We start from the raw sequence: 25,433 nt of genomic DNA, 5'->3' as shown, positions 1-25,433 counted from the left end.
CGGAGATCGGACTGTGGGGCTATTACTCTGGAAAATTTAACATTAATGTCACACAACATAACTCGAAGGTGAGAAGCATAATCGCCACGTCTATGATAATGAAAACGAGCCAAAAGTTAGTTCCCCATAAGATTACTGAATAACAATGACCCAAATGTTGTTGAGCTCGCACAAAACATCGTTAAATTGAAATAAAAGAAACTCGACACAAAAATTAAGAAATAAACATGAATCATTGAACTCACAAGAATAGGGCAGCATCGCTGACCTTAGGCCCTGTGCAGAAATTAATCTGATAAATTGATTCTGGGAGGAAAAACATAGGAAATATTGTTTCAATTGGAATGATTTTTTTTTCTTAAAACGATTGCTTCGAAAACGAAATTATTATTGGGGCAATTCTTGAGCAAATTAATTACAATTAACATACATTACATTATCAGATGTGCGCAATGCTGCTTCATTACCTTATTTAACAAAATACCTCGTCCTGAATCTCGACCAGAGTCCCATGTCGGCGCCCGCCGACTCCTCACACACGACTCCCACTCGCAACTGAACTACATGCTCTCGCGACTCGCTACATACCACAACTTTCTCGCAACTGCACTCTCGCGCGGTCAAGTGCAGACTACCAACGATAAACAACTCTCTGGTCAGAGATTCTGTCATGCCTCGCCATCGCTGTACTGAATACGCTGAACACATACGTGTTTCAACATAGTCTGACTAAATGTGTTGATGTTCTTCATGAATCGCTAGTAAATAAAATAAATTCTTAAGAATGTTCTTTGAAAATAAATCATGCTTGAGAGACATTAGGGACAACGGTCAGCAGTTCTGTACAGATTGGTACAGCTAGCCAGGATGTATTTCCTCTGACCATTTCCACTGCTACCTGTGGACTCCGAACTGGAAGCATGGCACGGCATGGTGCTCTGTGGCTTCTGTAAGTGAGGGTGTCTGTTCAGGTCATCTCTAGTAATGTATACTACAGTCCTATAGCACTGCACGTCCCTAAAGAATTTTGAAAATTTTGGTACAGACGTAAGTTGTATAGGTTAATTGTACATGCCATGTCACTGATGATATTGAAGTTAAATAGTAAATATTTTGATGAAATTTACATTTGGTTTGGTCATACTGAACAATGCCAACGGCCTTGCCGCAGTGGTAATACCAGTTCTCCTCAGATCGCCGAAGTTAAGTGCTGTCGGGCTGGGCTAGCACAGCATGTATTGGGAATACATAGAAAGAAGGATCATTATATGAGAGCGGAACAAACACTGGTAGCAGTTATTTTCTGTAAAATATCTGGGAGTATGCCTATGGAACGATTAGAAGTGGAATGACCATATAAAATTAATTTTTGGTAACGCGGGTACCAGGTTGAGATTCATTGGGAGAGTCCTTAGGAAATGTCGTCCATCAACAAAGGAGGTGGCTCACAAAACACTCGTTCGACCTATACTCGAGTACTGCTCATCAGTGTGGGATCCGTACCAGGTTGGGTTGACAGAGGAGATGGAGAAGATCCAGAGAAGAGCGGCGCGTTTCGTCACAGGGTCATTTAGTAAGCGGAGATGTTTAGCAAACTCAAGTGGCAGACTCTGCAAGAGAGGCGCTCTGCATCGCGGTGTAGCATGCTGTCCAGGTTTCGAGAGGATCCGTTTCTGGATGAGGTATCGAATATATTGCTTCCCCCTACTTATACCTCCCGAGGAGATCACGAATGTAAAATTAGAGAAATTGGAGCGCGCACGGAGGCTTTCAGACAGTCGTTCTTCCCGCGAACCATACGCGACTGGAACAGGAAAGGCAGGTAATGACAGTGGCACGTAAAGTGCCCTCCGCCACACACCGTTGGGTGGCTTGCGGAGTATAAATGTAGATGTAGATGGATGGGTGAGTATCGGGGCTGCCGAGCGCTGTTGGCAAGTGGGGTTCGCTCAGCCCTTGTAAGGCCATTTGAGGAGCTACTTGACTGACACTGGTCAGATAAACTGACACACGGCCGGGAGAGCGTTGTGCTAACCACATGCCCCTCCATATCCGCATCCAGTGACGCCTGTGGGCTGAGGATGACACGGCGGCCGGTCGGTACCGTTGCTCCTTCCAAGGCCTGTTCGGACATAGTTTTAGTTTTTACTTTTATACTGTACAATACTGTGTAACACAAGTGCATTATTCTGTAGTCATACTGAAAGTTTCATTGATAAGATTGTTCTAAATTATTTACTCCGCAAACCTGCATCTGACTGTGTCTGTGAACGTGTTTCTTGCACTCCTCCATTTTGCCAGAAATGCAACATGCATCTGACTCAGCAATACAATTTAAGAGAATAATGCTGTTAGTGCAATGGCATTAAGATGGTACTGGAAAATTAACTTTTGGGCCTGATGTTTACTTGGTTCTTTCATTGGTGGGTTGTTGTTGTTGTTGTGGTCTTCAGTCCTGAGACTGGTTTGATGCAGCTCTCCATGCTACTCTATCCTGTGTATTTTCGTCATCTCCCAGTACCTACTGCAGCGTACATCCTTCTGAATCTGCTTAGTGTATTCGTCTCTTGGTCTCCCTCTACGATTTTTACCCTCCAAACTGCCCTCCAGTACTAAATTGGTGATCCCTCGATGTCTCAGAACGTGTCCTACCAACCGATCCCTTCTTCTGGTCAAGTTGTGCCACAAACTCCTCTTCTCCCCAATTCTATTCAATACTTCCTCATTAGTTATGTGATTTACCCATCTAATCTTCAGCATTCTTCTGTGGCACCACATTTCGAAAGCTTCTATTCTCTTCTTGTCTAAACTATTTATAGCCCACGTTTCACTTCCATACATGGCTACACTCCATACAAACACTTTCAGAAACGACTTCCTGACATTTAAATCTATACTCGACGATAGCAAATTTTTCTTCTGCAGAAACGCTTTCCTTGCCATTGCCAGTCTACATTTTATATCCTCTCTACTTCGACCATCATCAGTTATTTTGCTCCACAAATAGCAAATCTCCTTTACTACTTTAAGTGTCTCATTTCCTAATCTAATTCCCTCAGCATCACCCGACTTAATTCGACTACATTCCATTATCCTCGTTTTGCTTTTGTTGATGTTCATCTTATATCCTCCTTTCAAGACACTGCCCATTCCGTTCAACTGCTCTTCCAAGTCCTTTGCTGTCTCCGACAGAATTACAATCTCATCGGCGAACCTGAAAGTTTTTACTTCTCTTCCATGGATTTTAATATCTACTACTAATTTTTCTTGTGTTTCCTTTACTGCTTGCTCAATATACAGATTGAATGACATCGGGGAGAGGCTATAACCCTGTCTCAGTCCCTTCCCAACCACTGTTTCCTTTTCATGTCCCTCGACTCTTGTAACTGTACTCTACTATATACAGGGTGAGTCACCTAACGTTACAGCTAGATATATTTCGCAACCTACATCAAATACTAACGAATCGATTCCACAGACCGAACATGAGGAGAGGGGCTAGTGTAATTGGTTAATACAAACCATAAAAAAATCCACGGACGTACGTTTTTAACACAAACCTACGTTTTTTTAAATGGAACCCAGTTAGTTTTGTTAGCACATCTGAACGTATAAACAAATACGTAATCAGTGCCGCTTGTTGCATTGTAAAATGTTAATTACATACGGAGATATTGTAACCTAAAGTTGACGCTTGAGTACCACTCCTCCGCTGTTTGATCGTGTGTATCGGAGAGCACCGAATTACGTAGGGATCCAAAGGGAACGGTGATGGACCTTAAGTACAGAAGAGACTGGAACAGCACATTAAGTCCACATTCTAACACCTTTTTATTGGTCTTTGTCACTGACGCACATGTACATTACCATGAGGGGTGAGGTACACGTACACACGTGGTTTCCGTTTTCAATTACGGAGTGGAATAGTGTGTGTCCCGACATGTCAGGCCAACAGATGTTCAATGTGGTGGTCATCATTTGCTGCACACAATTGCAATCTCTGGCGTAATGAATGTCGTACACGCCGCAGTACATCTGGTGTAATGTCGCCGCAGGCTGCCACAATACGTTGTTTCATATCCTCTGGGGTTGTAGGCACATCACGGTACACATTCTCCTTCAACGTGCCCCACAGAAAGAAGTCCAGAGGTGTAAGATCAGGAGAACGGGCTGGCCAATTTATGCGTCCTCCACGTCCTATGAAACGCCCGTCGAACGTGTACCTCACCCCTCATGGTAATGTACATGTGCGTCAGTGAAAAAGACCAATAAAAAGGTGTTATCATGTGGACATAATGTGCTGTTCCAGTCTCTTCTGTACCTAAGGTCCATCACCGTTCCCTTTGGATCCCTACGTAATTCGGTGCCCTCCGATAGACACGATCGAACAGTGGAGGAGTGGTACTCAAGCGTCAACTTTAGGTTACAATATCTCCGGATGTAATTAACATTTTACAATGCAACAAACGGCACCGATTACGCATTTGTTTATATGTTCAGATGTGCTAACAAAACTAACGGGGTTCGATTTAAAAAAACGTAGGTTTGTGTTAAAAAACATACTTCCGTGCATTTTTGTATGGTTTGTATTAAACAATTACACTAGCCCCTCTCCTCACGTTCGGTCTGTGGAATCGGTTCGTCAGTATTTGATGTGGTTTACGAAATGTATCCAGCGGTAACGTTAGGTGACTCGCCCTGTATATATTGTTAAAATTTTAAGTCATACACAAAACCTTCCATAGCACGAAACATTCTTACAAAAACTTTGCCAAATGCTTAATGTGTCAAACCTTAGACATACAAATCCTAACACTGAATATTATCTAACAAAACCAGTTTGAAATCATTATATATCTTCTCTCATTTACGTGCTAAGGTTTGGTCTGGGGCAGCGAGTGCGACCTACCTTACAGCTGTCACCACGCGTCTGCTTCCTCGGGGCACCTACCTGCGACTCCTCGGTTTTTTTACTGCCCGCGCCCCGCTCTCTTAACCATCAAAGATCCTCCTACTCCAAGATATTATACTCGTTCAACCTTGCGGTTGGCGACTACCGACTATTTTCTGGAGCTACCGTGATCAAACCTTAACACATACCTTTCAATACATGAAATGATCTTAACATTTTGTTGGACCTCTCTCCCATTAGCACTTACAAAAGCCTTCACTGCATGAGACATGGAGTCGATCGATTCGATCTATGTTCTAAAGGTAGTGATGTCAGTTTCATGGTGCCACAGTTTCACAATCACTTCCATCAGTTCTTGATTTGTTGCAGACTTCTTCTGAACCCTTTCCCAACTATAGTTCAATTCTTTTATCTTGGCGGCTCGTGCATGCCCACCCAGACGCGGGAGATTGCTGCGTTGCCAGTTGTACGCGCCGAGAGAAGCAGCGCCATAGTATAGTATAGTTCGCAAACTTACGTTTAGGGGGGAGCGCGCAGTTTATGAAGTAAAGCCGCCACGGCCGCATTAACCCTTTCGCTGCTACAGAGACGTGCTCCCCGCATTCCGCGCTGTGCGCGATTTTGTCATCACTGCACTGCTCGCCTGTGCAGACACAATTATCACTCGATTTCACAAAAACTATTTGGCCCAAAAATTTGATTTTTACACATCCTCTTGACTGATACCTGCCCCCCCCCCCCCATAAATGACTTAATTTTGTTTCGATGTTCAATGCAGTTATTGTGCAGCATTAAATGTAGTAAACCATTGCACGAAATTTTGAAGAGTTTGCAGAGGTAAAAGTCCACAGTGTATACCTTATACTATGGTCGATTTTAGTTGCCACTAGAAATTTCAAAAAATTACATTTCAACAAATAAAATTCATGAAGTAAGACACTTCAATAATGTTTTTAAATAAAGAAAATATTACGCACTGAAGAAGGTTTGAAATCAGAACCTTTTGCTTAGCAGCCTGGCACCTGAACCATTACGCTAACGCAGCTCGTCATTCAACGAAATTCCTGGAGGACTTTAAAGAGTCACGCAAAATACCGACAAACACTGTTGGTATGACTATGAATTACTCACGTTTCTTCGAAGTACATTAGGAAGTAAACAATTACCGCTGCTCTTTATTGCGAAAAAGCGTTTAATGAGAATGAATTTCCTTGCTATCGCCTGAATTAGGAGGCTTATTGCTTGTTTGGTTTAATTAATTAATAGAATATGAAGCAATTGGTATAGAGAATGCTTTTTCCAAACTTTCCATAAAAGAAAGTCTGCTATCAAGACATGGCTTTTGTTCAATAACTTTACTTATGACTGAAAGTTTCTAAAACGGAAGCCACTCGGCCGTGCTCTGCACTGCAGTCGAGCTCTGGCAACGTCGTTCTCTGTTCATCGGCTGACTGTGTTTTGTGACGTCAGATGCGCGAAACGAACCTAAACTCAGCCGCCGTCGTAAATGACCCTCACCATAGTCGACACAAATTCTAAATTGGATTAAGGTTTGGCGAATTTCCCGGTTACGGAAATTCTCTGACACCGAATTCATTCATGACAGAATGATAGAGTTAGGCGATACAGAACAGCAGTAACCTTGGTAAATGTATTAAAAACATAAAATAACCAAAACTCGCCTTGTCTGTTGTGCAGCGTCCTGTAGGAAAATCCACTTCGCACCCAGGAAAACATCATGTGTATTGAACATCAGAGGGCGTCAAATCACAACTTCGTACTGATCGCTATTCATTGTTTCCTGAACTAAGTACAGCCATTCACCACCATTGTTTATCACAGCCGCCCCCCCCCTCCCCCCCACATCGTTTCCGATGGAGCATATGTCATGGTTTGCACACAGTTCTTTCATTGGGTTTGCACGTCACGAGCTGTGGTCTGCCATAGTGGAAAATAGGCTTTCATCTGAAAATACAGTTCCCCACTGCCCTTTTGTCCAATTTACGTGCAGTGCCTCCTTTTCCTCGTTGCAGCAGTTTGAAATGAAATGGTTGAAATGACTCTGAGCGCTATGGGACTTCACTTCTGAGGTCATCAGTCGCCCTAGAACTTAGAACTACTTAAACCTAACTAACCTAAGGACATCACACACATCCATGCCCCAGGCAGAATTGGAACCTGCTACCGCGGCGGTCGCGGGGTTCCAGACTGTAGCGCCTAGAACCGCTCGGCAACTGCGGCCGGCAAGCAGCAGCTTCTTCTCGGCAACTCTAGCCTTCATTCCCATTGCACAGAGTCTTTTACTAGCAACTGATGAGGTGGAATCAGCTCCCGTAGACCCTACTGAACGTTTTCAGAGTTCAACTGAAGCAGCACTCCTGTTTTTACAGCTTAGTCGACGAAGTACTCGCATTCTGAGACCTGAGTTTCTGCTGGCGTGTACAATTTTCGAACAACTTACGGGCTTTCAACCAGGTAATATTTTCAGCGACCGCCGATACTCCGGCACCAGTACACCCCGCCATTTTCTTTACGAGCAGACAGACGGAGTTGCGATGGGTAGTCCGTTGTCTCCTGTGATCGCAAATTTGTTTACGGAAGACTTCGAGGAACGTGCGTTGGAGTCGGCGCCTTTGAAACCCGCCTGTTTTTTCAGATATGTTGACGACACTTTTGTTGTTTGGCCTCATAGTAGGGAGAATTTGAATGCCTTTCTAGAACATCTGAACTCGATCCACCTGAACATGGAGGTGGAAGAGGATTGTTGCCTTCCCTTTCATGATGTTTTGGTTAGGAGGAAGGATGATGGATCATTGGGACATGCAGTCTACAGGAGACGTACTCACACCGACTTGTACTTACAGGCTAATAGTTGTCACCATCCAGCTCAGCGGGAAGGGGTACTTCGTACCTCGGTACACAGGGCACATGTCGTTTCTGACGCTGAGACTTTGCCAGCTGAGCTGTCCCATCTTGAAGATACGTTTCGTCAGAGTAGTTATAGTGATAGACAGGTTGAACTTGCGTTGCGCTATCGACCAACTGTGCATCGGATGATTGGTGATGACCCTGGTTCAAAAATGGTTCAAATGGCTCTGAGCACTATGGGACTCAACTGCTGAGGTCATTAGTCCCCTAGAACTTAGAACTAATTAAACCTAACTAAGCTAAAGACATCACAAACATCCATGCCCGAGGCAGGATTCGAACCTGCGACGGTAGCGGTCTTGCGGTTCCAGACTGCAGCGCCTTTAACCGCACGGCCACTTCGGCCGGCAGGTGATGATCGACACCTAAGTCTACTGGCTTTTTGCCTTACGTAGGAAACACTTCCAACAAGATCGGTCGTATTTTACGGAAATACGATGTGAAATGTGTTTACCGACCTCCATCTAAAATTAAAGTGCTTTTAGGTTCTGTCAAGGACGATCTTGGTTTGCGTAAGGCGGTTTGCGTATGTCGCATGGCATATACCGGTCAAACTATCAGGACCGGTGTACTGAGCATAAACGGCACACACGTTTACAGGAGCCATGTAGATCTGCTATTAAAAGGAGGCGAGGTACTGGCAGAAGTAAAGCTGTGAGGACGGGGCATGAGTCGTGCTTGGGTAGCTCAGTTGGTAGAGCACTTGCCCGCGAAAGGCAAAGGTCCCGAGTTCGAGTCTCGGTCGGGCACACAGTTTTAATCTGCCAGGAAGTTTCACATTGTCTGTTCTTTATCAAAATCTTTTATTTGCTAAGTAAGCCTATGAGTAGTTAGTGACTTCAGTAGTGAGAATCTTTTATTTAGCTGGCAGTATTGGCGCTCGCTGTATTGCAGTAGTTTGAGTAACGAAGATTTTTGTGAGGTAAGAATTCATGAAAGGTATAGGTTATTGTTAGTCAGGGCCATTCTTTTGTAGGGATTATTGAAAGTCAGCTTGCGTTGCGCTAAAAGTATTGTGTGTCAGTTTAAGCACAGTCATTTATAATTTTTCTAAGGGTACGTTTCATTTGTTACCTGGATTAGACCAGGTGCATTTCTGGTGCGTGGTGAGCCCTCACCCCGACATTATCATTTCTTCAAATTCCTTGTTGAAGCTGAATTTCAAATTATGTGCCACTTTGCTTTTGTTCTAAATGTTTTTATTCTAAATGTTTCCGTGTTTTTCGTAGTTCCAAAATGAGGAATTTCTGTGCGAATTAGTGACGTCGACGTTGAGTGGTGAAGCTAATTATTCTCTGGCATATCGTGTTCATGGAATTATGCTTATGGTTTGTTCTCTCTGTGTGTGGATTATTGTTACGAATGTGAATGTGCACGTAATTTGACGAATCCTTCCTTTTAACTTGTGCTATATTCTTCCCACCTGCTGAAAGACAGTTTGTGGAATGAGTTCTGTATTATAATGTGTATCAAGTGATTCTGACTTTTACTTAATCTTGTTGTGTGGCTTGATCTATAGATAAATGTTCAATGGTTTCTCTGTTGTGATCGTAAATTTACTTAGTGTAACACACGCAATTTTCAGTTTGGCTTCTCCAACGAACATTTGGTTTTCAGTATTTTATTTGATGTATTAATATGAGAGTTTTTATTTTAAACATAATCAAACGTTAGTCAGGCAGTGGTTCAATTTACTCCAAACTAATTCCATTACCGACGAATTTAACCACTGTGACGTACTCCGTACAAACGCGGATTGACCTGTCTTGCAGCCCCACCACTGAATAGCAAGTGTTAGTAAAAAAGCAGGTAGTTAACATTTAACAGATAGTGTATATAATACTGTTTTCTTGTTATTGTTCGGTGACTTAATCTCCTGGTTTTTAAGCAAACACTGCCACTTTTCGGAAACATTTTCTCGAGAAAAATCTTTTATCGTCATTGTTAATATTCTTAGCTTGATTAACCATCCCAGTATTCACTTACGCAAGTGTGGGGGAAGCGCCCAAAAGCTACAATCGCAATGGCAGGCAGAAGTGACCAGAAGTTTGGTTTCGCTTAAAAAGAAATGTAACGGGTGTCCGGGAAGTAAGGACGAATTTGAATTTTGCGCCATTTTGTGATATGACGGTTGGTAGCCATGGTTTTTTCATGTTTATTATCTGCGATACTTCCCATTAGTAGTCTGATGTCCGTTGCGTGATGAACAATGTTGTTTGATTTTTATTTTCGTCATGGAGAAGGTGACAACTGATCAACGTATCCAAATTTATTTACTCATTTATCGTGTCAAAAGTATTGACATAATTTTACACCAAAGAAGACCAGAAATTGGATACTTCAAGCGCATTTAGTGTATTCCTCATAAGGTCTTGCATGGTGCAGGTGGTTGGTGATGAGGGTCACTGAAGGGTATGGCTGCTCAACGCCACACTGGCAAACAACTGAGTCCACAGAGAAACCTCAAGTCCGCAGATTGGTCTTGCATCTCGTTGTGTTTCTGCTGAGAGACCTCCATATTGACCACTTCTCCGAATGTCCAGGGGGAAGTTCTTCCTTTTGGAGCCATCCATTCTCCCAAATACCGACGTTTCTCCCGCCATCGCGAGATCTTTGCCGCGTGTGGATGCTCGATGAGAGCCTCAGTAGCTGTCAAGAAGCTCTTTCTTGATTTCACCCTAGGATGTGCGGGCTAATGACCATATAGTGGGTGGACTTCCTTCGTTACGGCCTTACTGACCTCATATCTCGCAGCTACCTCACGCCTGATTTCAGGAGGAGCTATGCCAGCGAGGAAATGGAGTTTGTCCACAGGAGCAGGTCTTAATCCGGCAAGACTCATTTACAGCCACATCTACGTTCCTGGCATGACTGGACTTGTATCATACCGAACATGAATATTCAGCAGTGGAATAACATAGAGAAAGCGCGCTTGAGCGCACAGTGCAAGGATTAGCACCCCATGATGTACCTGTCAGTTTCCGCACTATGTTATTCCTGGCTGCCACTTTCTGTTTGGTGTTTAGGCAATGCTTTCTATAAGGACTCCCTGATTTCAAAATTAATTATCTCGAAAACAAATATCGATAGAGAAATGCAGTAAACGGTATTTTTATTGTGAAAGCTGTAAGAAGTTTATACAGCAGTTTGAAATAATAGTTACAAAAGCTGCTAACAGATGGCGCTGTAATCGCCATACGTAATGCCTGGTATAAATAGTGATCCGAAGCCCAGAGCGATCAGTTCCACTATTGAAACGTGAAAGGAGGTTAGCGTACCGGAGGAACAGATCAAAACCGTGTACTCCATTGAACAACGCGTTTTTCTGGTGCTAGAGTACCACAGGTTAGAAGAGAGTCCTACGGCAACAAGGCGAAGTTTTCAAGCACGATTTAATGTTCCAAAAGGACCCGACGCGAAAACCATTCGTACGCTCTTCGCAAAATTTCAACGAACAGGCGGCGTAACTGATGATCTAGTGGGGCATGTTGACCGCAAGCAAACCGCAGTTAGGCCAGAAAATATCGCCACAGTTTCTGGAATTATTCAGCGAAATCCAATGTCATCCGTCCGTAGAATTGCATCTGAGACTGGTTTGAAGCGTTCCAGCACGCAGAAAATACTGAGAAAGAGCCTACACATGTTTCCATTCAAAATTCAAACGCACCAGGCCATACCCGTACGAGCTGTGCAACAAAGGGTTGCCTTTACTAATGAGATCCTCACAATGATTGATAGTGAAGGATTTGATGTTGGCTGCATCTGGTTTACAGATGAAGCACACTTCCACCTGAATGGATACGTGAATAAGCAGAACTGGCGATTTTGGCTTTCGGAAAAGCCATATTGGTGTGAAGCGAAACCCCTGCATTCTCCTAAAGTTACTGTGTGGGCTGCAGTATGCAGCAGAGGCATTATTGGCCCTTTTTTCATTCGAAAAACGGTCACTGGTGCACGTTACGTTGCAATTTTGGAACAATTTGTCGCCACACAGCAAGCGTGAGTGGATCGACCAGGTACTGAATGGTTTATGCAAGATGGAGCCCGACCACATCGGACCGAACAAGTGTTTCGCTTTCTTGAGGAATACTTCGGGGATCGAGTCATTGCTTTGGAATATCCCAAACTTACTGGTGCAGGCATGCATTGGCCTCCATATTCGCCGGATTTGACTCCCTGTGACTTTTTTTTTGTGGGGCACAGTGAAAGACACGGTCTACCCGAAGCATCCCGCCACGCTGGACGACCTCGAATCGGCGATCTCTGTGGCGTGTGAATCCATTTCGGATGAGACACTACGAAACGTGATGGCGAATTTCATTCTTCGTTTGCGCCACCTCTGTAGTGCCAATGGTGAACATTTTGAAAACATTGTGATGTGATTGTTTGCAAAGATTCTTTTCATACGATTATTTCACTTATGTATGCTGGTATGAGCTGTACAGCGTACAGCGCCATCTGTTAGCAGCTTTTGTAACTATTATTTCAAACGCCTGTATAAACTTCTTACAGCTGTCACAATAAACATACAGTTTACTGCATTCCTCTATCGATCTTTGTTTTCGAGATATTTAATTTTGAAATCAGGGACCCCTTTTCTGGACACCCTGTATGTTAGCGCGCGATGCAGAGTTACTCCAAGATATTTGGCAGTAGGATTATGTTCGAGTACGATGCCTCCCCAGCATACATTTAAAGATCTATTTGCCTGAAACTTCCTGGCAGATTAAAACTGTGTGGCCGGCCGAGACTCGAACTCGGCACCTTTGCCTTTCGCGGGCAAGTGCTCTACCATCTGAGCTACCGAAGCACGACTCACGCCCGGTACTCACAGCTTTACTTCTGCCAGTATCTCGTCTCCTACCTTCCAAACTTTACAGAAGCTCTCCTGCGAACCTGGCAGAACTAGCACTCCTGAGGGAAAGGATATTGCGGAGACATGGCTTAGCATTTGCCCGCGAAAGGCAAAGGTCCCGAGTTCGAGTCTCGGTCGGGCACACAGTTTTAATCTGCCAGGGAGTTTCATATCAGCGCACACTCCGCTGCAGAGTGAAAATCTCATTCTGGGATCTATTTGCCTGTTTATTCTTTAGGTGGAAAGCGCAGGTCTGAGTGTTGGCAAGATTAGGTTTTAATGATAAACAATTGTTACAAATACACTGAAAGTCCCCCGGCAACCGCTCGTGAATTGCGTGTGATACTCGGAGGTAATGGTGCTTCAACCGAATCGTCAGTTCGGCAGTTTATCCGGAAGATTGAGGCCACGGGTTATGTTTCAGACGCTAAGAAAACCAGGACGACCGCGTTCAGTTCGAACACAAGAAAAGATTTCTGTCGTCCGTGCCAGTCTGACCGTAAGCACTAGAAAATCGGTTCGCTGACGAACTCACCAAGTTCACTGCATGAAATCCTTTGAAAAGATCTGAAAATGCATAAGTATAAGATTGAACTTACACAAGAGTCGAATCCTGCAGATCACGGAAACAGACATCGGTTTCGTCGCATGTAGGCTTTAACGGCGGGCGTCTCCATCAGTAAACACTTCCGGGCTAAGTTGCCGTGGTCGATCTGTAGAACTTCTCCTCCCTGACGTTTCGTTCTCGACTACGGAGAACATCTTCCGAGGTGAGTCGACGACTGGCTGCTAGGAGCTGGGGCCGCCGCTTATATGGAGATCGTAGGGGGCGCCACCGCACGTCACGTGCCGTCGATGTGCAGCTATCTCTGGCTATCGTCTGTTCTCTCGATTGCAGGCAATCGATTGTCACGTGATTGATGCAACGTCGACCGCCATATCTTGTCCAATTTTAATCCTTCTTCTTTACGATTAAAATTGTATTGATGTTTGTGGATTTCATTGCCTCTCTGTACATAGGCGTATAATAATGCGACGTCCTCGCTAGCACGCTTGTCTCACCAAATTTTATTTCGTGATCTCCATCCTTTGTCGATATGTCCCAAGCGACAGTTTCTTTTGTGCTCCGTCAACCGTGTATTGGTGCTTCTTTTTGTGGTTCCTATGTAAACCCTGCCACAACTACATGGAATTTTATATACCCCTGGGGTGGCTAGGGGGTGACGAGCATCTTTTGTTGATCTTAGGCATTCACAATTTTCTTAGTAGGTCTGAAAATAGTCTCCACCTGAAACGTGGCTATTACTTTTCCAATGCGATCCGTGTTATGGATGAACGGAAGAAATACTTTTCCAGCTGATGGTTGTTGCTGTCTCCTATTTTCAGGCATTTTTCTATTTGGGTGAAGTGCTCGGTTAATCTCGTTTTTCGTACAACCATTTTTCGCAAAGGCCATTCGTAGATGATTTAGTTATTCTTGTAAGTAGCCTGGTTCACAAATATTATTGGCCCTATCCACTAGTGTTTTTATGACCCCCCTCTTTTGCCTAGGGTGGTGGTTTGAGTTCTTATGGAGGTAGCGATCAGTATGTGTACCTTTCCTGTAGACCTTATGGCCTAAGGTCCCATCCGCCCGTTTGATAACTGATACATCCAAGAAGTTAAGTTGTCCATTCTTCTCCTTCCCCATAGTAAATTTTATCTTTCGGTTCATGCTATTTAAGTGCACCAGGAAATCATTCAAGTCTTCTTCCTCATGATTCCACATTACAAAGGTATCATCCACATACCGATACCACTTCGAGGGGCTTTGTTTTTTTTTGGCCGACTGCAGTGCTTGATGTTCAAAATATTCCATGAATAAATTCGCAATTGCGGGGCTTAGGGGGCTTCCCTTGGCTACCCCATCAATCTGTTCATAAAATTCACCATTGTACTGAAAATAGGTCGAGGATAGACAATGTTGGAACAAGGCCACTATATCAGTAGGGAACATATCGGCTATATGAGAGAGAGCTTCATCAACTGGAATCATAGTGAACAAAGACACTATATCAAAACTGACAAGGATGTCATTAGGACCGACAGTAATTCCCCTCAATTTCTCAATGAAGTGTAGAGAGTTTTTAATATGACTCTCAGTTTTGCCCATGTGAGGTTGTAACAAAGAGGCAAGGTGTCCGGCTAGTTCTTGGGTAGGAGCTCCAATTGCGCTGACTATCGGTCTCAAAGGAACATGAGGCTTATGTATCTTTGGTAATCCATATAATCTCGGAGGATAAAGAAGAAGGATTAAAATTGGACAAGATATGGCGGTCGACGTTGCACCAATCACGTGACAATCGATTGCCTGCAATTGAGAGAACAGACGATAGCCTCAGATAGCTACACATCGACGTCACGTGACGTCACGTTCACCAAGTTCAGCTCCAAGCAGCCAGTCGTCGACTCACCTCGGAAGATGTTCTCCGTAGTTGAGAACGAAACGTCAGGGACGAGAAGTTCTACAGATCGACCACGGCAACTCAGCCCGGAAGTGTTTACTGATGGAGACATCGGTTTGCTCAACGGATCTTGGCCAGCGAAGCAGGCAACGATAACGTCGCGAAAAGAATAAGTTTCTCAGATGAGGCGCACTTCCGCCACAGTGTGTACATCAGTAAGTAGACCTGAAGACTTTGGGGTAACGCAAATCCGCGACTGGCTGTGGAAGATGAGATGCGTCCACAACGCACGACTGTGTGGTGTGGGTTCTGGGCACGAGGAGTGATCGGCCCGCATGTTTTTGAAAATGATATGTACGGCGACCGTTACCGAAACGTGATTTCTGATTTTTATATACATATATATATATATATATATATATATATATATATATATATATATATATATATATATATATATATATATGCTCCTGTGGACAAACTCTATTTCCTCGCTGGCATAGCTCCTCCTGAAATCACATGTGTGGTAACTGCGAGATATGAGAGAAGCTTCCTGACGACCATGTTGTGAATGGGATTCCTTTGTTGTGGCCTTACTTCTCTCATATCTCGCAGTTACCACACATGTGAGTTCAGGAGGAGCTATGCCAGCGAGGAAATAGAGTTTGTCCACAGGAGCATATATATATATATATATATATATATATATATATATATATATATATATACTCCTGGAAATTGAAATAAGAACACCGTGAATTCATTGTCTCAGGAAGGGTAAACTTTATTGACACATTCCTGGGGTCAGATACATCACATAATCACACTGACAGAACCACAGGCTCATAGACACAGGCAACAGAGCATGCACAATGTCGGCACTAGTACGGTATATATCCACCTTTCGCAGCAATGCAGGCTGCTATTCTCCCGTGGAGACGATCGTAGAGACGCTGGATGTAGTCCTGTGGAACGGCTTGCCATGCCATTTCCACCTGGCGCCTCAGTTGGACCAGCGTTCGTGCTGGACGTGCAGACCGCGTGAGACGACGCTTCATCCAGTCCCAAACATGCTCAATGGGGGACAGATCCGGAGATCTTGCTGGCCAGGGTAGTTGACTTACACCTTCTAGAGCACGTTGGGTGGCACGGGATACATGCGGACGTGCATTGTCCTGTTGGAACAGCAAGTTCACTTGCCGGTCTAGGAATGGTAGAACGATGGGTTCGATGACGGTTTGCTTGTACCGTGCACTATTCAGTGACCCCTCGACGATCACCAGTGGTGTACGGCCAGTGTAGGAGATCGCACCCCACACCGTGATGCCGGGTGTTGGCCCTGTGTGCCTCGGTCGTATGCAATCCTGATTGTGGCGCTCACCTGCACGGCGCCAAACACGCATACGACCATCATTGGCACCAAGGCAGAAGCGACTCTCATCGCTGAAGACGACACGTCTCCATTCGTCCCTCCATTCACGCCTGTCGCGACACCACTGGAGGCGGGCTGCACGATGTTGGGGTGTGAGCGGAAGACGGCCTAACGGTGTGCGGGACCGTAGCCCAGCTTCATGGAGACGGTTGCGAATGGTCCTCGCCGATACCCCAGGAGCAACAGTGTCCCTAATTTGCTGGGAAGTGGCGGTCCGGTCCCCTACGGCACTGCGTAGGATCCTACGGTCTTGGCGTGCATCCGTGCGTCGCTGCGGTCCGGTCCCAGGTCGACGGGCACGTGCACCTTCCGCCGACCACTGGCGACAGCATCGATGTACTGTGGAGACCTCACGCCCCACGTGTTGAGCAATTCGGCGGTACGTCCACCCGGCCTCCCGCATGCCCACTATACGCCCTCGCTCAAAGTCCGTCAACTGCACATACGGTTCACGTCCACGCTGTCGCGGCATGCTACCAGTGTTAAAGACTGCGATGGAGCTCCGTATGCCACGGCAAACTGGCTGACACTGACGGCGGCGGTGCACAAATGCTGCGCAGCTAGCGCCATTCGACGGCCAACACCGCGGTTCCTGGTGTGTCCGCTGTGCCGTGCGTGTGATCACTGCTTGTACAGCCCTCTCGCAGTGTCCGGAGAAAGTATGGCGGGTCTGACACACCGGTGTCAATGTGTTCTTTTTTCCATTTCCAGGAGTATATATATATATATATATTTTTTTTTTTTTTTTTTTTTTTTTTGCAGCCGGGATAGCCGTGCTGTCTGAGGTGTCAAGTTACGGTTCGCGTGGCTGCCCCCGTCGGAGGTTCGAGTCCTTCCTCGGGCATGGGTGTGTGTGCTGTCCTTAGCGTAAGTTAGTTTAAGTTAGATCAACTAGTGCGTAAGCCTAGGGGCCAATGACCTCAGCAGTTTCGTCCAAAAGGCCTTACCACAAATTCCAAATTATTTCCTGACTGGTTTTTTCCCCTCTTATTGATGAAACTGACGATGTTTGGTTTGAGCAAGATGGTGCGACATGTCACACATTCCGGGAAACGATTGTTCTGACGAATGAAAAGTTTCCTCAAGAAACTGTCTCTTTGCGTGGCAACGTGAAATGCCCTGCCAGGTCATGCCATCTTTTTTTGTGGAGATTTGTGAAATCAGAAGGGTACGTGAACAAACCACGAACAGTTCAGTAATTGAAGGAAGAAATTAAAAGGGTTACTAACAGCGTCGCACCAGATGATTGTGGACACATCATCGAGAACTTTAAGGAGCGCACTGCTCGTTCCCGCTTGGCCTTGATTCGTCACATGGAGGATATAATTTTCATACATAAATGCACCAGAGACCACACTAATCCTGGGGCATACACGTATCAGAAAACTAGAAAAAGTAGAATGGAAAATACTTAGGAAAATATTTGGCACAACTAACAGCGATGGGATATGGATCAAGAAACCTACAGAGCAACTATACAATCATACGGAGACAATCGCAGAAAAGATTAGAAAACGCAGACTACTATTCTGTGGACACCTATACAGAATGCCATCACACAGACTGACCAAACAGATCTTTGACTGGGTAACCGCTTGAAACAACAAATGGGTGGCAGAGGTAATAAACGACCTGAACCAACTCAAGATCACACCAGGCACAATAAACGACAGGACAAAATTTTGAAACATCATTAAGAAAAGTAAACTACATGAAATACACTGTGACAAACGAACAGGCGTAAAATGGACAGAAGAACGCAAACAAGATCACAGCCCGAAGATGAAGGAAATATGGGCAACCAAAAAGGCAACCAAGATGAAGCCAAAGACACGAAACCGACAAGAACCACGGACAGAGGACCGGAAATAGAAACACAGCGAGCGAATGAGGGAGGTTTGGGCAGCGAGGAAGGCAGCAAAAGGAACTGGCCATGTAGTTTAGTCCAAATGCGCTCTTTAAGGGCAAAAAACCAATAATATTAATAATAAATAGGATAAGTTACTTAATGTGTCTGTAAAAAAGCGTTACATTTTCAATAAATTTTGTACTTTAAGAGCACTTTAATATTCGTCCGTACTTCCCGGACACCCTCTATAGGTGACTGTACATCGTCTGGGGAATTTAAAGGGTGTGATCATACAAAGGGAGTTCTATTAACAATGGAAGAGGGATGTAGAATCGTGATTCTGTAGTATGACAGTATGGAAGGCAACTTTTTTTTCTAAAATGATAAATTAAGGCATTATAAATGCGATACCAGAAGTACTGCATCGGTCGGAAACATCACTGTAATGTGGGAATATTCGGAAAAGATGGAAAGAAGAATCGTGTGAAAAAACACAGAGTCGAGTCAAGAACATACACTACGTGATCAAAAGTACCCGGACACCTCCAAAAACATACGTTTTTTATATTAGGTACATTGTGATGCCAGGTACTTCATCTCAACGACCTCAGTAGTCATTAGACATCGTGAGAGAGCAGAATGGGACGCTCCGCGGAACTCACGGACTTCGAACGTGGTCACATAATTGACTGTCACTTGTCTCATACGTGTGTACGTACTACTTAACGTCCATAGGTCCACTGTCTCCGATGTGACAGTGAAGTTGAAACCTGAAGGGACACGTACGGCACAAAAACGTACAGACCGACCTCGTCTGTCGTAATGTGTGATAGGCAGACATCAATCCAGACCATAACACAGGAATTCCAAACTGCATCAGGAACCACTGCAAGTACTACGACAGTTAGGATGTAGAAAAACGTCGTGTGGAGTGACGAATCACGGTACACAATGTGTCGATCCTATGGCAGGGTGCACGGTGAACGTCATCTGCCAGCGTGTGTAGTGCCAACAGTAAAACTCAAAGAGGGCGGTGTGGTCGTGGTTCTCATGGAGGGGGCTTGCGACCCTAGTTGTTTTGCGTGGCACTATCACAGCACAGGCCTACATTGATGTTTTAAGCACCTTCTTGCTTCCTGCTGTTGAAGAGCAATTCGAGAATGGCGATTGCATCTGTCAACACGTTCGAGCAGCTGTTCATAATGCACGGCCTGTGGCGAGTGGTTACTCGACAATACCATCCCTGTAATGGACTGGCCTCCACAGAGTCCTGACCTGAATCCTATAGAACTCCTTTGAGATGTTTTGGAACGCCGACATCGTACCATGCCTCACCGACCGACATCGATACCTCTCCTCAGTGCAGCACTCCGTGAAGAATGGGCTGTCATTCCACAAGAAACCTCCCACCACCTGATTGAACGTATGCCTGCGAGAGTGGAAGCTGTCATCAAGGCAAAGGGTGGGCCAACACCACGCTGTATTCCAGGATTACTGGTGGAGGGCGCCACGAACTTGTAAGTCATTTTCAGCCAGGTGTCCGGATACTTTTGATCACATAGTGTACGTACCATTAAAAAGAAACAAATAAAGCACTTGCTGTTGTTGTTATTGTTGTGGTCTTCAGTCCTGAGACTGGTTTGATGCAGCTCTCCATGCTACTCTATCCTGTGCAAGCTTCTTCATCTCCCAGTACCTACTGCAACCTACATCCTTCTGAATCTGCTTAGTGTATTCATCTCTTGGTCTCTCTCTACGATTTTTACCCTCAACACTGCCCTCCAATACTAAATTGGTGATCCCTCGATGTCTCAGAACATGTCCTACCAACCGATCTCATCTTCTGGTCAAGTTGTGCCACAAACTTCTCTTCTCCCCAATCCTATTCAATACTTCCTTATTAGTTATGTAATCTACCCATCTAATCTTCAGCATTATTCTGTAGCACCACATTTCGAAAGCTTCTATTCTCTTCTTGTCTAAACTATTTATCGTCCATGTTTCACTTCCATACATGGTTACACTCCACACAAATACTTTTAGAATTGACGTCCTGACACTTAAATCTATACTCGATGTTAACAAATTTCTCTTCTTCAGAAACGGTTTCCTTCCCATTGCCAGTCTACATTTTATATCCTCTCTATTTCGACCATCATCAGTTATTTTGCCCCCCAAATAGCAAAACTCCTTTACTACTTTAAGTGTCTCATTTCCTAATCTAATTCCCGCAGCATCACCCGACTTAATTCGACTACATTCCATTATCCTCGTTTTGCTTTTGTTGATGTTCATCTTATACCCTCCTTTCAACTCCGTTCAACTGCTCTTCCAGGTCGTTTGCTGTGTCTCACAGAATTTCAAAGTTATCAGCGAACCTCAAAGTTTTCATTTCTTCTCCATGGATTTTAATTTGTAATCCTAATTTCTCTTCGGTTTCCTTTACTGTTTGCTCAGTATACAGATTGAATAACACCGGGGATAGGCTACAACCCTGTCTCACTCCCTGCCCAACCACTGCTTCCCTTTCGTGTCCCTCGACTCTTATAACTGCCATTTGGTTTTTGTACAAATTGTAAATAGCCTTTCGCTTCCTGTATTTTACCCCTGCCACCTTTACAATTTGAAAGAGAGTATTCCAGTCAACATTGTCGGAAGCTTTCTCTAAGTCTACAAATGCTAGGAACAAAGGTTTGTCCTCAAGAACATCGCCTCTGTATAGACCCTCTATATACTCCTTCCACCTTTCTGCTTTCCCTTATTTGCTTCTGGGTTTCCATCTGAGCTCTTGATATTCATGCACTTGTTCTCTTTTCTCCACAGGTCTCTTAAATTTTCCTGTAGGCAGTATCTATCTCACCCCTGATGAGATAAGCCTCTACATCCTTACATTTGTCCTCTATCCATCCCTGCTTAGCCATTTAGCACTTCCGTCATGTTACGGGCGTATATCTTACTGACAGACTGTTTTCGTATTCTCGGGCAGGCCGCTCCCAAGAACTTGACGCACGTTAGCACGCGATTCCACGTCTTGCTAAGGGGCAAATCATTGTCTCTCTTAATCAAGTTGTCTGCCAACCTAATCTCAACTGCGATTTTTAAACACTGTTCCAAAAGCCGAAGTGTTGGCAATTGTCACAGTCTCGTCAAACAATTCATCCCGCGTCCCGCGCTTATGCAATGTTTTGTTACCGCCGATTCTTCCGGCTGTTGTAGTTTCCTGTGATGTCGAAGTTTCCACGAACCTGTCCTGAACGGCGTGAATCATAAGTCTTCCCTCACCGCCACAGAATTTTATGCATGCCAGGCTTAATAAGTCCCAAATAATCTTTCACAGTCCGACTAATGCCCTAATCTTGAAAGGAGCACGGAACACACTCCTATTGTTAAAACTGCTTAAAATTCTTCCAGTCTTGAACTCTGTGCCCCCAGCATGAGGAATAAAGGCCACAGGTCCGTGTTCCTCTTCAATCACCTCTGGGGATGGTCAAAACTCCATAGCACAACTTGTCTGTTTCCTAGAGTACCCATTTTCCTTAAACACAGCTGTCAAATGTGCAAGTTCTCGAGTTAAACTGTCCGCATCGCAAATAACATATGCTCTCTGTTCCAGAGTCCTAAGAACGCCTTTGCATTGGTACAGTGGATGGCAAGTCTTGGCATGCAGATATCGATTGGTGTGTGTTTGCTTTCGGTGGACACTGGGCCCCAAAGTACCATCTTGTCTTTTTGTAAACTGTGATACCCAAAAATGGAAGCCTCCCATCTCTTACAACCTGCTGGGATGCAGTCAGTTGTAGTGGTCTAAGAATCTGTTGAGAGCATCACGTTCTCGAGGCCAGACAAAGAAGGTATTGTCAACATATCTCCAGAAGCATGTTGGTAGCAAAGCTGAAGTCCTCAATAAGCTATCTTCGAACTCCTCCTCACACCAAATTCGCAACTGTGGATGATAAAGGCCCACTCATAGCCACTCCGTCCTTCTGTTCAAAAATGTTACCATTAAATGAAAAATACGTGGATGTCAGCGCATAATGGAAAAACTTCGACAACTCTTCATCCAGTTTTCCACAGTCAGACTCGAGGAACTCTTCTAGAGGGACTTGTGTAAACAGAGGTACCACAAAACAACTCATCAGTAAATCCGAAGGACTTAGCCTCCTGATTTTGACCATCTAATAAAAGCCACCGAATTGGAGATTTAGTGTTCCCACTTGCCAGCGTATGGGCTAAGAACTGGTATTAAATACTTCGCCAGGTTGTAAGTGGGTGCACCCAAGCCTACAAAATCACATCAAGATCCTAGTGAGGTGGCGCAGTGGTTAACACAATGGACTCGCATTCCGTAAGACGAAGGTTCAAACCAGCATCCGGCCATCCCGATTAGGTTTTCTGTGATTTCCCTAAATCGCTTTAGTCAACTCCCGGGATTGTTCCTTTGAAGTGGTTCGTCCAATTTCCTTCCCCAACCTTCCCTGATCTGATGGAGCCAATAAACTTACTGTTTGATCCCCTCCCCCAAAAACTCAACCAACCAACCAATCACATCAGCAAACTCAACCAACCAACCAATCTCATCAGGGCAGATGACTGACTGCTCTCCCCAAATCCATAACACTCCATCTTCCCCTTCCGCAGAAAAAAGGACGTGAGGACGTTTCGGCATGCGCGCGGCGCGCCGTCTTCAGGACTGAATTGCTGCTGGAAGTGCCGCGGTGGTTCCTTCAAAGTGGCTCAGCCAACTTCCTTCCCCATCCTTCCCTAATCTGATGGAGCCAATGACCTCACTGTTTGGTCCCCCGTCCCCCCCAGATCAACCGACCAATCAATCATATCAAGTCAGACGACTGACTGATCTCTCCCAATCCATAACACCCCGTCTTCCCCTCCCACAGAAAAAAAGGATGTCAAACGTTTCGGCGCGCCGTCTTCAGGACTGACCTGCTGCTGGAAGTGCCACGATGGTTCCTTCAAAGTGGCTCAGCCAACTTCCTTCCCCATCCTTCCCCAATCCGATGGAGCCAATGAGCTCACTGTTTGATCCCCCGTCCCCACAGATCAACCGACCAATCAATCACATCAAGTCAGACGACTGACTGATCTCCCCAAATCCATAACACCCTGTCTTCCCCTCCTACAGAAAAAAAGGATGCGAGAACGTTTCGGCGTGCGCGCGGCGCGCTGTCTTCAGGACTGACCTGCTGCTGGAAGTGCTCGGCCCGGGCGAGCGCCTCGGCGGCCTCCTTCTTCTCCTTCTTCTCCTCGTCGGTCTGCGAGCGGCTGGAGCCGCTCGTGGGGGGCGGGTAGGAAAACCAGAACTGGTGCGCCATGCCGACTCGGCCTCCTCAGCGCGCGCTGCCGGCTGCGGGGGCGGAGGCGGAGGCGGAGGCGGGCTGCGGGGGCGGCTACGCTCCTGCCAACACAGCACGGAGGCACGAGGGTCAGTCAGCAGCTGCTGCAACTCACTATCTACAACAGTTATTGTGCTAAATAACAGACGTGGTGTAGTTGGCGAAGTCTTCTCGGGTTATCAGTAGAGTCGTTTCGACTCGGAAGTCACCGAACCGGCGTCAAATCGAAAGGCTTGCACCCAGTAAACGGTCTACCCGACGGGAGGCCCTAGTCCCCCGACATTAATTTTTTAGCACAGTCGTTGTGTCGTGCTCTCATAACGTTTCGACGATGTTGTTACTCATCATCTTCAGGCGAAAAGTCTGGTCATGTACACTTTGTTCCCCTAAAGCCGCTGGGCAGCATATGTGTCTGTGGATAATCTTACAGTAAGTGATTAATTTTTAACACAGTAAGTGAAATATTAGTATTAGAAACCGTCTATATGCAACAATCGATTTTTCACTCAGCAGCGAAGTGTGCACTGATATGAAACTTCCTGACGTATTAAAATTGTGTCGGATTAGAACTCGAGCACAGTTCTCTTTTGTTTATCTCAGAACGGCTCCAATTTTGGCAAACCTTTTTTGTAAGGTTTTTGAAAATAATACTTTCATAACAATTTTGACAGTAATCTCTGAGAGTAAATTGTAAATGCTGTATAACATTAAAATGTAAATATTATATGCTTTTCAGACACTATTTTTTTACTTTTTTCTATTTTTTTAAAAATCAGAAACAAATGGCTATTCAGTTTTGCGCACTTTCCTCGACTAATAATTTTCTCAGCATTTCGAACATTTTACATGATTTTACACTGTCGAACGCTTTTTCCAGTTCGACAGATCCTATGGGAATGTCTCAATATTTTCCAGGTCTTGTTTCCATTATCAGTCGCAACGTCAGAACTGCCACTCTGGTGCCGTTACCTTTCCAAAAGCCTGACTGCTAGTCCGCTAACAAAGTCTCAATTTTAAGACTGTGGTAAGAACTTGAAAAAGTACAAAAAAATAACATCTCTGTGTTTATCAGGTGTCAGGGTCACTCCATATCAAATCACGCGATGTAAATAAGATTCGTTGCTCAACATTCTTTATTAAGAGTTTCATATACGTAGACAGTCACAAAACACTGATTGAAAAAATGTTATAAGCCATTTTTTTGGAGCCATTTCTAAAACGGCGGTTTCGAAAATATTAATGAAAAACGTAGTTTGCAGAATGTTTAATTGCAATGTTATTTTAAAAGATACCAGGATAATTAAAAAAACAAGTGTGTTTAGGATGAAATGGACATCAGGCACACATTTTTTTAATTTTTCTCTTACGCAAAAGAGTTAGTCAAACTCTTTCTGTAAAGATTCAGAAACAATTTATCAGTCGTTACTTTTTAAGAACATAAATTTTTATGAAGAAACAGAGACCCACATATAATATGTCATTCGTGTGTTGTGTATTTACATAACTACCTGCAGCATAACTTTTAGGCCTGGGATTGCACTCCTGTTTTTTCTAGAGCCTGTCAAATAAGGCCAAAAACCTTTTAATGTCAACTTTCAGAGGTCACTATCTATAAAGTAACTGAATGAAAACAAGTGAAAATTTTACAGAATGTTCTTTATA

At 44.6% G+C, this 25,433-nt stretch overlaps 1 protein-coding gene across 1 annotated transcript in view; it reads right to left on the bottom strand.

The window, feature by feature from the left end:
• LOC126159971 (voltage-gated potassium channel subunit beta-2-like) overlaps positions 1-23,750 on the bottom strand; it is a 683,413-nt gene extending 659,663 nt beyond the window's left edge. The window contains exon 1 of the mRNA XM_049916778.1: positions 23,619-23,750. Coding sequence (XP_049772735.1) covers positions 23,619-23,750 — 132 coding nt within the window. The remainder of the gene's footprint in view (positions 1-23,618) is intronic.
• Between the last annotated feature and the right edge of the window lie 1,683 nt (positions 23,751-25,433).

This window comes from Schistocerca cancellata, unplaced genomic scaffold (assembly GCF_023864275.1).
Source record: "Schistocerca cancellata isolate TAMUIC-IGC-003103 unplaced genomic scaffold, iqSchCanc2.1 HiC_scaffold_1150, whole genome shotgun sequence".
Taxonomy (NCBI): domain Eukaryota; kingdom Metazoa; phylum Arthropoda; class Insecta; order Orthoptera; family Acrididae; genus Schistocerca; species Schistocerca cancellata.
Note: the sequence above shows the minus strand (reverse complement) of the source record. Positions and strands in the feature narration are given on the sequence as shown.